This window comes from Amblyomma maculatum, chromosome 1, assembly GCF_055883805.1.
Source record: "Amblyomma maculatum isolate TAMU_Amacu chromosome 1, ASM5588380v1, whole genome shotgun sequence".
Lineage (NCBI taxonomy): Eukaryota > Metazoa > Arthropoda > Arachnida > Ixodida > Ixodidae > Amblyomma > Amblyomma maculatum.
In genome coordinates, this window is record NC_139344.1 from 177199348 (window position 1) to 177215606 (window position 16259).

General features: G+C 43.3%; 1 protein-coding gene and 1 pseudogene across 3 annotated transcripts in view; both read left to right on the top strand.

Annotated features, from left to right (window-relative positions):
• Nucleotides 1-16259, top strand: part of LOC146204963 (uncharacterized) — a 193706-nt pseudogene that overhangs the window by 103759 nt on the left and 73688 nt on the right.
• The window catches only part of alpha-Spec (alpha spectrin), a 91905-nt gene that overhangs the window by 6041 nt on the left and 69605 nt on the right, over nucleotides 1-16259 (top strand). For all 3 annotated transcript variants that reach the window (XM_084589646.1, XM_084589648.1, XM_084589647.1), the window contains exons 2-17: nucleotides 1567-1850; nucleotides 2964-3089; nucleotides 6005-6145; nucleotides 6888-6971; nucleotides 7084-7188; nucleotides 8038-8129; nucleotides 8219-8363; nucleotides 8525-8641; nucleotides 9333-9506; nucleotides 9595-9696; nucleotides 10014-10262; nucleotides 11079-11156; nucleotides 11283-11438; nucleotides 12405-12547; nucleotides 13670-13844; nucleotides 15501-15569. In XM_084589646.1, the coding sequence (XP_084445772.1) occupies nucleotides 1608-1850; nucleotides 2964-3089; nucleotides 6005-6145; nucleotides 6888-6971; nucleotides 7084-7188; nucleotides 8038-8129; nucleotides 8219-8363; nucleotides 8525-8641; nucleotides 9333-9506; nucleotides 9595-9696; nucleotides 10014-10262; nucleotides 11079-11156; nucleotides 11283-11438; nucleotides 12405-12547; nucleotides 13670-13844; nucleotides 15501-15569 (2199 nt within the window). In that variant the 5' untranslated portion in view covers nucleotides 1567-1607. The remainder of the gene's footprint in view (nucleotides 1-1566; nucleotides 1851-2963; nucleotides 3090-6004; nucleotides 6146-6887; nucleotides 6972-7083; nucleotides 7189-8037; nucleotides 8130-8218; nucleotides 8364-8524; nucleotides 8642-9332; nucleotides 9507-9594; nucleotides 9697-10013; nucleotides 10263-11078; nucleotides 11157-11282; nucleotides 11439-12404; nucleotides 12548-13669; nucleotides 13845-15500; nucleotides 15570-16259) is intronic.

Genomic DNA, 16259 nt, shown 5'->3' on the forward strand with positions numbered 1-16259 from the left:
TTCAAAACACGTCTCATGTTAGGTTGCTAAGACAACCCTAAACTGGGCTGTGTACCGCCTCTTTCTAATGCCAGCTTCACGTTGCACTTACTACTCAGGATTCTTGTTAGCTTATGATCACTTTCGGTAGTGACTGGGGTAATGGTGTTTGTTAAAAAGACAGGAAAGAAGACAGAAAGATGTAGCATATGTCACGGTTTTTGACAGTGAAGTGCAGATCAGGTTTGCTGGATTTGGAGGAGAGTGAACTGCAAGCAAGAACATGTTTTAATGTTTGTGCTGTTGTCCAGAGGTTGTGCGGCATCAGGCCATGCTCTTTTGAATGGTATATTCTCGATGTCATTATGTAGCAAGCACGAAGTAAGCACAGCTCCCAGTGGCAGTTCGATTCACATGCAGTACATGAACTTGTTCTTTTGGGGGTGCTCTTTGCCATTTGTGCTGTGCAGCATGGCGCCTTCTGTATGAAGCCGTTTGTTTAAAGCAGACGTTGTGGTCCAGCTCATGAAAAGTTCAAGAAAACTCTGCACCTCCTCAGTGGTGGGTGCCGAAGTGTGCAGCTACTGCCGTTGCATGGAAGCACACGATGGCTTGCATGTTACGATAAACTCTGAAGAAACTCAAGTTATTCCACTCCTCTGAGTTCGCCATGGAAACATGACACCATGTGTATAAAAAGTAGGCATGCGCGTGCATGCATGCTGTCTTTATTCATGGTCCTGTGCAGTAAAACATGTGAGAGTTTCGCGCCAGCTGTCGCTTGGTGCACATGCACCGAGGGGCTGGTTCAGGGCAGTACCTCTTATTTGCAATGTGCTGTTTGAAAATTCTTCACTTTATTTGCGATGTTGGCGCCGATTGACGTGAGCAGCATATAGCCGACCGTGCATGAATTGTTTGGTCTGTTCGCGCATCACATTCATGAATGAAGGAATGCTGTTTGCGGTGTATGCTGCTCACATCAACTGGCACCAACATCCTTATTCCATGATAACCTTAATTGCAGCAGGTGGCGCGAAACGCACATATGATTATGCATCACACATGTATGTTTTAGTTTTTAGGTGAGTTAATGCGAAGTACGCATAGTCATTTCCTTGATGAACTGTGGCACCATTCTGGTGCCTCTTCGCCATTTATTGATTACAACACGCTCCACATGCACTGATGGGGGTTCATGGCAATGCTTGTTTTCATGTGCTGTTTGAAGATTAGTCTCATTATTCGGGATGTTGGCGCCGATTGATGTGTGCGGCACACAGCCGACTGCAGGTTGTTGGTGACGCCAAGGCTAGCAGATGGCAAGGCCTGCACTCTACCATTCGTTTAGGAAGCAGCTGGGGTCGAGGCTGCACTAGAGCTACCAGAACTGGCGCTGCACGCTTGTGGCACCACCGCAGAGCTTTACGGAACGTACAGCAAGTGCAGCTGAGTTGAACGGACCTCTTGAAATGCATCATGCGATTGCCATAAAGAATGTTGCCAACATTTGCACTGTTCACTTTTGCCAGCATTGCGATTTGAAGTTTTTCATGCTTAGTGTGGGGCAATCTGTCTATTTTTCAGGCGATTCCCTGGCAGGCTGAAGCCACCAGACGCAAGGAGCCATGGATGTCCAGCCAAGGGACATCAAGATTTTGGAGACGGTGGATGACATCCAGGAGCGGCGTGAGCAAGTCCTGGGTCGTTATTCCCAATTCAAGTCTGAGGCCCGCCACAAAAGGGATCGACTCGAGGAGTCTCGCCGCTTCCAGTATTTCAAGCGCGATGCTGACGAGCTCGAGTCTTGGATTCACGAGAAACTGCAGGCAGCCTCGGACGAGAGCTACAAGGATGCTACAAATCTGCAGGTCTGTGTGAAACAATGACAAATTAATTTGAGTGTTATGCATAAACAGAAGGAGACAGCGCGTACAGTCCTGCTTTAATACGTGCTCTCTTGGTCTTGTAATACACAAACCACATAGTCACGCAGTTATCCTAAACGGAAGTTTCCTTTGTTCACTACTCCGAGTGATAGGCTGCCTTCCCTCAGCTAGGAAGTACAAGTGCACAATATGGTCCATGTGAAGATGTTTTCCCTTATGTAGTGCTCTTGGTTTGTGAATCGTGAATGGGTTTGTCATTGCAAAACTATGGCCTACCATATTTGTAGTGCCCAAGTTGCTGTGGTATTTTTATTCCGCTTTGGCTTCAGTCACTCAGCTTTCCTGAGGATCTATTCTTCCACATGACATTTAGGTGCATTAGCTTTACCTGAATAATTTGCTATTTCCACAGCATAGTCTTAAAACTAGTTCACGACTGTTAAAAACCCAAAGCGTAATTCCTTTAATAAAGGGGCTAGGTTAAAACTTGCTCGACTCTTCCTGTATACTATTTTCAAATAAAGTAGAAGCTTGGTGGTACTTACGCGGTTGATGCGCATTTCAGGATGATATGAATTCTTAAAATTCCACAGCCATTGTGTATTGTATACAATGTGTGGTATTTTGGATGTTTCAAACTCTCTCCTGCAACACTACGAACAATATGAATGCATGCGATACAACTTCAATCTCGAGCACTACACGTAGCCCTTGCATCGTTCACTTTGTGAGCACTAGTAGCACTGCATGCACAGGGAGCAGTTTGCACTGGCAAGGCCCTCAAATAATTGACTCCACAGTCACTAGTCTACAACGTGTCAATTTTCCGCATAACGTCATTTAGCATGCTCTTGGCGAAAGGTTGAATTATTGCATGCCAGATAAGAAAACAGGATCGCCACTGATCCTACACATGCTGTCCACTGCCCACTGCTAGCCAATGAATGGCTAAATAATGCATATTACTTCGAGTCATATATATTGTTTATTCGGTCTTTCCCTACAAAATCACGTTTCAATTTGCTGTAAACATAGAACTGGGAGTTCGTTTGAAGATTGTTTTTTTGACAAATAACTTTTCTCTTTTTCTTACAGGCAAAAATTCAGAAGCATCAAGCTTTCGAAGCAGAAGTTGCCGCTCATGGCAACGCCATCGTGGTGCTCGACAATACAGGAATGGAAATGATTGGCTATGGTCATTTCGAATCGGAAAAGATCAAGGTAAGATCTTATCTTCTACAGATCCGATAGTAATGCATTCAAATTAAGTTTTGTTTATTCTCGTAACCTAAAAGGGTGGAGACGGAAAACATTTTTTAGTGTAATACTACTGCTTTACAACTGTGCGTATGGCATTAATAACCATGGATCTCCTCGTAGAATTCACCAGCACTCTAATTTCAAACAATTTTTTACTCTGCAGTTCAGTTTTTGCTTGGCAAACAAAGGCTGCAATGTCACAGATGATTATGCAATCACGTGAACCACACAAAAGCGGTAGTAATACTGTATTCACTCCCGTAGTGAAAAAATACCCCCAATTTCGTTGCTGAGAATTTACCTTTAAAAAAAGAAAGGCACGACGGACGCGTCCCTTTTTTTACGCTGTCATTGTCGCAGTCCACAGACCATTCCTTGGTAACTCGCCAGCATGCTGCGAAGCAATAACATCGTGGCATGTTTATCTTTTGACCATAGCTCTTGCGGTTGGGGAGGAGTGAGGGTGACTTGTGCAGTGTACTTGGCAGAGTGCCAAGATGCCGCACGCCTTTGACAGGACTGCTGGCGCCGACTTGCTCGGCACATTGCCTGAATTGCTATGCGCTTGGTTGCACAAGCCTGGTGTATGCTTGCTTTATCATGCCTGGATTGGGGTGGGCGCCGTCCACTGCCTCAAGATCATTGAAACACGTAATGGGCTGAAAACCAGCGTTATGATCGCGGCTGATTGCTTTCTTTCATTGATGTCTGATAGATGGTTAGAAAACTGCGGACATGAATTTCGACTCTCGCAAAAGAATTTTTTTGGTGTCAGTTTTTCTTGGTGAAAAAAAGTGTGGGCTTATCACGCAAGTAATTATGGTGTTCAATGCTTTGTAGTCTTAATTCAAACTCTGGCACTTAGCTGCTCCAGAAGCCTAAATGGAAGCGGCGAGAAAAAGAGCTATTATATTGCAGTCTCAGCGCACCTCTTGCAATCTCTTACTTACTTTGTGATGTCCCAACCATCGTTCTGCAACCTAAAACCATAACCGTATGGCAGAAGAAATTTAGTTACAAATTATTTTCTGCTTGCAGGCAGGTTTTATATGATCCATGTTTGCTAATGCCTGAGGCATAATTGCAAAACACCTTTTTGAAGTGAAAGGTGCAAAATTTCTATGCAAATTTTCATGTCTCCACCCCTTTAAGTATGCTGGGGCTTGGCAACAACTGAATTCTTCTTATAAACTCGTATTACTTGGTGCAAAAGAGAGTTGTACCTTTTCCTGAAGGTGCCCAAAGAGGCTACTTCTTTTTTCTTGAATGGCTAACAGAAGCATGCATTCGTCTAAGTTGCTAGAGTAGTATTTGAAAAGTTAACTATTGTGAATGTTGTAGTACTGGGTTTTAAACAAATATATTTGAAACGTGAAATTTTTGTTACCTTGTGCGAAGAATGTGATGGGTGGTTGGATAGTGCGAGTGTTCACTAGGAGTACATGTAACATGGTGTCTGACTTTCAAGCATTGCTTTACACTAAGACTGTCACTCCTAGTGTGCTATAAAAGGAGCTTGTGCAGCACTGCTTGTTGCGCATGCAGGCATTCTTGCATATGCTCTAATCCAGTGGTTCTCGAATGGGGGTCCACAAAGCCATTTTTGATGGTCTGCCCAACCCACACCTGCAGGGGCTCTTTTTTTTTTTTTTTGTTTGTTTGTTTGTTCTGGCGGTGAGCCTTGACTCATCTCCTTTAGGGCCTGCTACCAGAACTGTGGCAGCAGTCCCCATGAGGTCGCCCTGGTTGGCCTCGGGGCCACCATTCCCTCTTCCCACATATTCCTGAACTACTGGTTTCCAGTGCCTCGCATCAGCATGCCTATTCAGATTTTTGACTGGCACCTGTGGTTGTGCCATGTAGTTTTGCCCAGCTGCCTTAGGTCGAGAAGCGCGAGCTGTTTGTTCGTCAGAACTGCATCTAAGCTGCTTAGACAGGTAGCTCCCGTTTAAGTTCAAGGTTTTTTATTCTGGTGTCACCGGGCACCATTTCATGATCGCTGCTGCTGCCATGCCGCTGTTATACTCTGACGTTCTCGGCGAGCGGGCGAGTGGTCGAAGATGCCGGGTTGGCTGCATCGCACCTGGCGAACGTTTGGCCCTTCTAATGCTTCAGCTGCCTCGGCGTGGATCAACGCAGTGGGGCTGGTGGCGCATATACTTGGAATGTCATTCTTTCATCACGCTGCCTGTCGCGAAATTCACAAAGCAGTATGTCAGTAGCAGATGTGCACTCCACAGTCGTGCGCTGTGCATCCTGGGTTGAAGGAAGAGCACAAGCTTCTTGGATAATATCAGGACCTAGCACAATTACAGTGAGGCTTATCTGGGGTACAGATATGGTTTGTGTGCATATCCGCACTGCGCTGTACTTTATGCTTACCTTGCTGATTACACCGAATTGGCTCTGGCAGTGGCTGGGCAAGTAAAGCATATGCATCCTAGGTGGTGTGGTGGGCAGTCAACTAGTCTTTAATGTAATTTAGTATTTGTGAAGCTACTTGGGATACTTTTGGTGCAGCTACCTTGACTGTGGCTGCTAGTCATGACCTTGGCTAGCAGGCAAGGTCGAGGATGATAGGGGGGTAGGTAACCATTGCGTTGAACTCTGACATAACATACAAGCCCAGCAGATTTCATGTACTGCAGTTGTCAACTATTAAAGCTTGAGCTGCTCATGTATTGACATTTTTTTAATTTTTGAAGGCAACAGTGAAGACCGGCTAGCCGTAAGCCTACATTGTGTACAAAAGTCTTAGGAGTGGTGGTGAATTTGGACTTTTCCCACGTCAGTACTTGGTAGTACTCCATGTGATGTGCAGACAGTGTGAAGGTGTGGAAGACTAAAGTGCTTGATTTACTTTTCTAATGCACCAGCAATGCCTTGATGAGCTTCACCGGCTCTGGGAGCTTCTCCTGAGAAAATTGGCAGACAAGGGACAGAAGCTGCAGCAAGCGTTGGTGTTGGTCCAGTTTCTGCGCCATTGTGACGAGGTCATGTTCTGGATCAACGACAAGGTAAGTGCTTTTATAAGACTGCTTTGGAAGGGTAACGGTCATCAATGTGGGTGATGTGTACTTTTGCGGCTGTTCTTGCCGCTTATACATTTCGTAAGAGGTCTTACTTCAGTGCTCTGTTTGGGTGCCACTTTTGTACAGCATTACTCACAGTGCTTCATTTTTCATTGAGTCATAAGCTGAAGCTATAAAAAAAAAAGTAACAAGATGCTTCCGTTTGTGGTATCATCTCTTCATGTAGCATTTTTTAATCAAAACCTGTTTTCTTTTTTTTTTTTTTTTTTAACTGCCAGCCAACTCTCTTAGCAAATGCAACATATGGAGATAACTGGGCATGCTTAGCCAGATAAACTCTGTAACCCACTGCAGTTTTTTGGTTTTGCGGGTGCTTTAACTTCTATGGATTTTTTTTTTAATTGCATAAAATTAAATGTGGAGTGTTCTGAAATATGGAGCCATCTTGTTCTGGCATTCTTATGCTTGTATGTAACACATGTATGCATGTAGCTCTTCCAGCTTAGGTGTAAGTGTGGTTGCTGTTATAGCTTAAGAGTACAGCTGTTGCTAATTGGTACTATCATCTGATTTAGTGGAGAAGGATAGCATGTAATAATGGAATCTACTTGCACCTCCTTACTACCAATCTTGCTAGTTTTCTTCTGTGCCTGTGTACGTACAGTGCCTTAGGCAAGGGGATTATGCATTCTTGTTTTTGTTTTTAATATTGGTGGTTCGTTTGCAGGAAACATTTGTGATGGCTGACGAGTTCGGTCAGGACTTGGAGCATGTTGAAGTCCTTCAACGCAAGTTTGACGAATTCCAAAAGGTGTGATGCATTTCTTTTTTTTTTTTTATGAGGACTTTTTCCTTGTTGTGACATTAAGACGTGAATTTCTGAATGCAAATTTGTTTATTATTATTATTTTTTTTTAATGTAGGACATGGCCAGCCAAGAGTTCAGAGTGACCGAAGTGAACGAACAGGCGGAGAAGCTAATCAACGACGACCATCCCGAACGAGAAACTATCAGAAAAAGACGAGAAGTAAGGCCCTCTTTGAAAAAGTTGCTTAGTCTGACCTGCAAATCAGTTATTCTTGCCATTAGACTTCAAAATGGGACTTTGCTTTGTGTGTTGATTGTGAAGTCCATTTATCTTGGCATATTTACCTTTTTGGCTCAGGCAGCATAGTTCAGGCTCTTCCATGATTAGAGTCCAACATTTGATGTTTAGATGTTTGTTGAAGAACTGTCATGCAATTATTGCTGTCTATATTAACAAGGTTGTATTCCCGACTAGTCACATTTCGATTCATTAATAGTCTAGAAATGCTGTTGTAGTGTCTTTTATTTTCTTAGTGCTTTGTAATGTGAATACAAGATGCCATAATAATTTCCCTGACCGAGCAGACTTTTACCTGCACAGACAAACAAAAATTCAATAGTACAGATGCTGCACTTCTTGCAGTATGCTTTCTTATTTGCATAGATCGATAGGGTTTTTGACATATTTGTTCTTGCAGCACATTTGTTTGGGCGTTATACTTTGGCTCATTGCACTTGACATTGACTATTGAGGTATGTGCAGTTATAAATTGTTGCACAAAAAAGCTTAATTTGTTAAATTTAGGTTATATGAATTTGGAAAAGAAAAAAAAAATCAGCGTGCAATATGCTGAGTGAGGTATGGATGAAATTGTAGACTATTTAAAGTGTTGCCTCTCTGTGGTGTTACGATTCCAGTATATGACATAAGGCATCGTAACTGTAATAGCTACTTGAAAGGCATGATTGTTTTGACCTGCAAAGGGTGCATCCGTGCTACAGTGTGCTGAAAGCCAACTGAAATAATGAACAGTGGCTTATTGTCTGAATGTGTTACCATGGATTACAGGAGCTGAACGAGGCTTGGAACAAATTGAAGGCCCTCACTTTGCTGCGGCAGGAGAGGCTGTTTGGCGCGCACGAGATCCAGCGCTTCAACAGGTTTGTTGATAGTCTGTTTAGTACATTTCACTCATATTGTAACTCTTCCTAAGTTAAGCTGCATGTTTATCGATTTTTTTTTTGCGCAGAGATGCCGACGAGACAATTACGTGGATAACCGAAAAAGATGTAGTGCTGTCATCTGATGATTATGGCCGGGACCTGGTGAGCGTGCAGACTCTCCAGCGCAAGCATGAGGGCATCGAGAGAGACCTTGCCGCCTTGGAAGACAAGGTAGGGTCACTGTTTCTTTTCTTTTTTTTTTTTTTTGCATATGTTTGCAAATATAGTATTTGTGAGGAGTTTGAAGCGAATATTGCAGTGCTGGCTTTTTCTTCCTTGACATAGTTTGATGTAACAGAGTAAACCAAAAAGAGTCACTGTTCCTATTTCAGGTGATGACCTTGGGTCAAGAAGCTGACAGGCTCTGCAGCATCCACAGTGACCATGGGAGCCAGATCAGGGGAAAACATGCAGAGATCATGGCCACCTGGGAGATGTTAAAGAGAAAGGTATGTGGGCAGCCTTCTTGTTGCTTGGATAAAGTGCACGTGGCGCTCTTTCGAAACATCATGTTTTCAGAACATGGTGTTTTTACTGCAGCCATACAAATTACTGTATGTATGTGTAGGGAACACACTTCATCGTCAGAAATAAATTATTTGATCTTTGGGAGGTGTTATTGTGATAGATGAAATATGCACTGGTCAAATATTCCCAAATATCAGTGACTGTTGCAGGAGGTCCATTTTCTTTTTTTTTTATAGTCCATTTGTTACAAAGGTGAATGCAGTAGTCCTAAACACACTGTACAAATTGTCACGGACAAACCTTTCATATTTAAACAGCGTCTAGCACACAGCGATTGGCAAGCGGCCAGTACTGCCGGCAGCAGCTGGCATGAGGCTGCAGAATACATGTCCTTGGCACTGGTGCAAAGTATTCTTACTTATAGGTTGCTGGTAATCTTACTCACTGCAGAGTTTAATATAGCGAACTATCAGTATAATTTAACTATAGATATGGTGACCTATTTCGAGATTACCTAAGAGTTTGACATATTCAGAACTGACTGTGCATTTCATGAAGATGAAGTTTCTATTTCTCTGGAAATTGCCTTCTGTGAAACGTGTAAAGATAAAAATTTTGTCATGGCACACTTTTTTTTTTTGCTACTGGCACATGACAATACTCTCTTTCTAGGCCCAAGAAAGGAGACGGCGACTGGACGAATCATACTTGCTGCACCGTTTTCTGGCAGACTTCAGAGACCTTGTGTCATGGATTCACGACATGAATGCCATAATTTCGGCAGACGAACTGGCCAAGGATGTGGCTGGTGCAGAAGCTCTGCTGGAACGTCATCAGGAACACAAGGTGCCCTTTTCATCTTGTCTTATTTCACGTGAAGCAGCCAAGGGCATTGAAGCCATTGTGAACCAGACATTTTCTGCCATTCTTGTAGGGCGAAATTGATGCGAGAGAGGACAGCTTCCGTTCAACTGCTGAAGCTGGACAGATTCTTCTGGACCAGAAGCATTATGCTGTTGATGAAGTCAAAGAAAAGGTAGGAGGTCAAAATGCTGCTCATGTGCATATGCAAAGTTTCACAGCAGCAGCTCATTTTGTACATTTGGTTAATCGCTTCTAAACTTGAAGTGTAGGCACCGGCGCTTCCATATAAGTGTAAAATAATAGCAAATCGGATGTCTTGAAATACCTTAGTGCACTATTTACAGCTGAGGTAGCACCTAAGGGTGCTGTACTTCACCACAGTCAAACTAGGCATAGCTCGTTTGCCTTGTGTCAAATTGGTGAGGTATGCTGAATTTTATTTCTGATGTTTCTCTGAGCTGATTTATATTCTCTCTTGAATATATGCAGCTGGGGATCCTGGAGAACGAAAAGAGTGTCCTCTTGGCTCTGTGGGAGGAGCGGCGCATCTTATATGAGCAGTGTATGGACCTACAGCTGTTTTATCGAGACACGGAGCAAGCAGATACGTGGATGGCCAAGCAGGAGGCATTCCTTGCCAACCAAGACCTAGGGGACTCCCTAGACTCTGTTGAAGCCCTGTTGAAGAAGCATGAGGATTTTGAGAAGTCTCTAAATGCACAGGAGGAGAAGATCAAGGTCTGACATAACCTTCTGTGTTAGAGCTGTGTTTAATGCCTTTTTAGATTATGTTGCTGATATCTTTCAGGGTATTACAGAAGTACCTCTGGTGTTCCCGATTCATATGCCTAAAATTGTGTACAATGAAAAGGTCTCGGAGAGCTGTACTATTTTAGTTGATTAATACGCTCCAGGGTAATGCTATTTTCTGCCTATCAAAATTTCAGGAAATTCTGATTTTAAAATAGGTTTATTGACTTCACCCGGCACAAGACATAGAAAGTGTTCACTGTCCTTGGTGTCTTCTCTGCAGTGCCTTCCTCAAAAAAGAAACAAATGTGCCAATACAAGGGGGCTGTTTGTGCAAGGCCGGGGCTCGTATGAGGAGAAACGGAGAAGTTTTTCAGCAGTGGGCAAGGGGAGGAAGCATATGACAACTATGATGCACTAACGCATGAGCATGTAGGATTTGTGGAGTGCAGCAGTTCTGACGAATTGGGAGAAAAATGCTGCAGCAGTCAGCTTATGCAACAACTTCCTTGCAGCGCACTGGTGCAGAGGGGCAAAGTGTCTGATCTTGGCTGTTTTAGTCATTGCTGTTGCGGACTGGAGGTGTCTCGAAGTTCCTTTTGCGCTAAGGGCAAGGCAAATGCGAATTGAATTCTGCAAGCACTACAAAAAGGGGCTTAGACCTTGCATCAAGAAATGCTGATAGACATCGACTCGTCGATATTTGTTGTAAAGTCATTGAAACTGCAGAGATACAATTACGTTGTCTTGACACGGGGAAAGACTGATGGAGTGGCCTGCTGATTTGTCCTTGTGTTTTTGCAGGCTTTGGACGAGTTTGCAACCAAGCTCATTGAAGGGCAGCATTATGCCGCAGATGATGTTGCTCAGAGGAGAGCTGCTGTAAGTGTACCCTTTGTTGTGTAGATATCTTATATGTTACGTTTAAAGAAAAAAAAAATTGCAGTGATTAATTCCTGTAGGCTTTCAGACATTCAGCTATCTTGGTGCGCATGTTTCTTCTTTTAGCTTTTGGAGCGAAGGAATGCACTGCTCGAGCGCTCTCATACTCGCCACACCATGCTGGAGGAGTCGTATCGTCTGCAGCAGTTTGAGCGGGACTGCGATGAGACTAAGGGTTGGATCAACGAGAAACTCAAGATTGCCATGGATGAAAGCTATCTGGTCAGTCAGTCCTCTTCAGTCAGTATTTGAGCCTCTGGTTTTTATATTTGTGTTTATTTTATGAGTTCCTACGGTCGAAACAAGCCCTTCATAAAGGTGTCTTACTCAGATCATGTGTTGCACGAAACAACATTGTCGGAATTTACCTCCTTTGTGAGAGGTGCTTTGTTGATATCCTCATACCTCCAAAGCCAACAAATTTTCTAATGAGTGCAAGCATTGCCTGGCCTGGGGCTTGGCTTTCTAATAGAGCACATGAAATGTGCCACTTGGTTACCGATCAAACCATTGCACTGCATGGCCTAATCTGCCCCACAAAAGCTATATGCTGCTTAGCTTCTGTGCCCAAATTTCGTGCTGCACTAGAGCAAGATATTCACGTCATAGGGCTTGCAAAGCCAAATCGCCATCATTCTGATGCTTTTGAATTTAAGGAGGGTAAGTGTTAAATGTGCTGTGATTAACTAGTGTTTTTGTAATCACCTGCCCTGCTTTCCTAGAAGCTGTCATGCTTTCTGGCGTGCTTTTAGACGAGAACCCTTAGGCACGTGAAGTGAATGCACCATGAGAGTCCCCAGCAACCAGGTGATGCACCAGTGCATCCAGGGTGGCCTCTATGATTATTCGATAATTTTAAACATTTGGTCGAATAGCATACTCGAAATTCAATTTGATTCAGTTGCTTGTCGCACGAAATCTCTAAGTATTCAATCTCAAGTGAAAACTAACACTTCCGGAACACACCTCTTAGGTGTGCACACTGTATGCTTGTGCACCGTTGGAGCCCGTCTGCACATGTGAGAGGCAGCGGATGCGAGCAGGCTCAAGCGAGGCAGCCAGATCTGCATCTGGTGGGTGCCTACGCTCGTGCTGCCGGCTGCGAGCATGGGCATGTGTATTGCGTTGTGTGTAAGCAGTAGCTGCTCGTTTGTCCATTACCATATTTCTTTGTTCATTTCTTTGCAGGATCCCACCAACCTGAATGGAAAAGTTCAAAAACACCAGAACTTCATTCAGGAGCTCAATGCCAACAGAAGTCGTGTGGAGGACATCACAAGTACTGGCCAAGAGCTGGTTGACGCCAACCACTATGCATCGGACCGCATCAGGTTGTTTGAAGGATTTATGTCTTGACATAATGTTACTGTGTAGCACAGGGTCATACTCCAGTTTGTTGTTATTTGTTTGTGCTGTATGCTGGCCCTCATAATTACAGTAGAATCTCGATAAACGGAACCTCAAGGGACCGGGAAAATATGTTCCGTTTATAAGGAGTTTCGTTTAAAGAGAGAATAGGTTCAGCATTGCGCAATCCGCTTCCGCGTGAACTCTACGCGGCTGGCGCGCGCGCGCGCAGTTGGCAGTCTCAGCGGATCTCAATTTGCGAAATCTAGGTAATAAGGAGAACGGTACACAATGAGAACAAACTTTATTAGAGAAAAATAAGCAGTAAATTTTTGTTCCAGTAGTACTAGTACTGAAATTTAAAAAAAAAATGTCAAAAGAGTGGGAATTACCACTTATTGGCTAGTGAAAAAGGATTCCCGAAGAATTCCTGAAGAATTCTTGTTAGGCTGCTTTTGGGGACGGCGTACCTTGTCGCTAGCGCCGTTTTCGTGAAGCCACCACTCTCGAAGCCGTTGATGATCTCCATCTTCCTTTCCAACGCAAGTGCATTGTGCGGTCGTTTTTGCGCTGCCATCGGACCGAACAAAAGCTCTAGGGCTCTAGGGCTTAGGCCTAACTGAACACAACCGCCGTGAACGCGAGCGAGCGATGCGGAGGGCAGTGTACGAGCAAACCGGAAACCGCCGGAGACTGAAACCGGAGTGGTGACGTGGGGAGGAGAAGGAGGGGAGCATTGATGCGTACCGCGATGGCACTGCGCTTGTCCAATTAGTTGCGGTTTCGAGTTTTTCGGTTTCGTTAACGCGGTGGTCGCAAAATTTGAGTTCCGATTAACGAGATTATTTTTACATTGGCTTAATACAAAACCAACCAATCGCGAGGCGTTTGTTCCGTTTAAGCGGTAGTTCCGTTTAACCGATTTCCGTTTATCGAGATTCTACTGTAGATTGTTGTAATGCTAAGAGCCAGTTCACTAGCAACCTAATTTTGAGATATTAAATTAAACCGCTGTGTGGATGTTGAATATTACGTTGCACTGTTCTGGGCTAAGTAACTGTAAATGTGGACTGAAGTGCATGTTGTCTCTTGTTTTTGTGAAACAGCCAACGCATGGAGGAAATTATCACGCTGTGGCAGTCACTCAGCAAGGCCGCCGACACCAAAGGGACAAAACTGAGTGAGGCTTCCGCTCAGCAGCAGTTCAATAGAGGCGTTGAGGACATTGAGCTTTGGCTGTCTGAAGTAGAGGGCCAACTCATGTCTGAGGACTGTGGCAAGGTACGGGACCAATCGGACTTTGGTTCAGTATTGAGTTTTTGAAACTTTATTATGTCAAAGCTGAAAAATTGAGGCTTTAATTAATGGTTAAAGGCATCTTAATCTGTCAAATCAGTCTGTTCAAGCACCTTTTAAAGGATAACACTAAGAGAATGTGGTTGCTTTGTGCAAACAGTTCATAATTCATCAGTCCAGGTACTGAATATTTGAGCCTTACTGAATTCTACAGTTTGTTGGATTTTAATTTGTAACCTGGATATTTGTGCACTCCAAATTTTTATGCCAATACAGCAGACATTATTTGGAACTTCAAGAGATTGCTGATTTTTGTTCGAGCTATCAGAAGTGCACTTTAATATTAAATGAGACTAAATGTGATTTTCCTTATGGATATCTATGCCTGAAAATAGTATTTTGGATCTATTTCTTTGTGCTAATATAGGTAAGCATTTACACACCATAATATTTATGAGAGGCATTGGTATGCTTACCCAACCAGCAGTCTCCAGCTGGCTGTGGGCTAGAATAAAGAAATTTGTAACCCACTAGGTTTCCAATACAGTAAAATGACTGACACTTCAAGGGGCTGGAAAATCCACATTAATAAGTGGTTGAATCATTGAATGACTGGGAAAAAAACAAACTAAAAAATCCGTTTTTGCAGTGGCCAAAGTTTAAATGATAAAAAATGATAATTACAAAGGTAGTCTGAGTATATGTAAGAACTGCATTGCCTCACAATTTGTTATTTCATCATGCATCCACTCTGTGGCATATCAAAGCATAACTGCTGCAAAATACTAAGAAATTTCACGGCTTCCTTCACAAGTACAATGTGGTAGGAGGGGAGGGAACCTCCTCACAAGCTGTGGTGACGTCCACGTAATGAGGCTTCACCACGCACTGTAAGCGGCTAGCCTGCATTCTCTGCACACAATAAAGCCTATGCGGATGGAAATAAGGGGAACACGCATGGCACATCTGTTAAAAAGGAAAGGCCTGTGACATGCCATACAGCTTTCAAAACGGCATGCGACTAGGCTTCGCTTGCTTTTAACCACTATCGTTGGGCTTGGTAGAAAGCGGCAAGAACAAAAATGGTGTGGCAGCAGGGTACCTCCTTTTGCTACAAGTGCCAATTTGACCTTGGCATGGACCAGCTTGGACCACCTCAAAGTAAACTGGTTGGAGAAGCTATATTTTCAGCTCGTGTATCTTGACATATTCAACCTCGGCCACTGCTGTTTCGTGTGCCGGGAGTGCTGAAGCAAGACAAAATGTTGAAATTGAGTGAAAGGGCGCTGTGAATTGAGAGTGCTTTCAAATGGATTGAAAATACACTCAGCCAACCAAAATTTTTATATTTGTTTGGATTAACGATAGTGTGAATTTGAAAACAAATCTGGGGAAATGAGGGACTTGTTATGGCATGCATATGAAGAGAACCAACAGACCTAGGAAAGCCCTATGCTTTTCTGGATGTCCGGGGCTGTTGGCTGCTCTCATGTGATAGTGTGAATTATCAGTTTGAAACACTGCAAGTGTACTGTAGAGGTTTGCAGTGCATATCGATATGAAATGTGGGCATTGAATGTGCATAGCCATGTTAAAATTTGAATTGCTAAGTCTGAAGAGTTTGTATTTGCTTTTATGTAGGACCTCACCAGTGTCCAAAACCTCTTGAAGAAGCATGCACTTTTGGAGACTGATGTTGCCTCTCATTCTGTAAGTAGCTCTTGAATGATTGATTTTTGAACCTGTCTTTTCTATTCATCTTAAATATTGCCGCAAACTATTGTAGTCTTTATTCGTTTCTTTTAATTGCCACCAGCATGTAGCCTTATCACTTTGCTTCCAGCATACAGAAATCTTTGTTCACGCTCAGTGTCTGTGAGGCAGCCTTGTCACTTTTTTCGTAGTGCAAGATGCGTCAAGCTGTATCTCGAATGATTGCAACCAAGCCTGATAGCTTCCACATGGTTCCAGGCCATTCTAATTTTCTTTGGCCAGTTTATCTAATGTTTTGTCGCTGAGTTTAAATTGAGGGCTGCTGAATGCAGTGAGGATTCGTAGATTGACGACTGCCGAGCACATTTGCTGCTATCGCCGCCACGGAGTAGCAGTTTTTTTGTGGGCAAAAGTTAGCCTAATAAAAATTAATCAAAGTGCAGTTCCAGTCTCTTAGCTTGTTACTTTCAGCACTGTCATGACCATGTGACAACATTCTTCTGCGCTTTGTCCTTGTTAGCATGCAAGTACCTTTGTTATTGACATTCAGTGTTTGAAGCTACTTGACATCTTCATTAGTCTTCTGTTTGAAAGAAATTTGTATTACAAGGGTAATACAAATTGAACTATTTAAGTTATTCAGCACATTTTTTTCATGCTTTTGAAAAACAGATGAAACCAATTCAT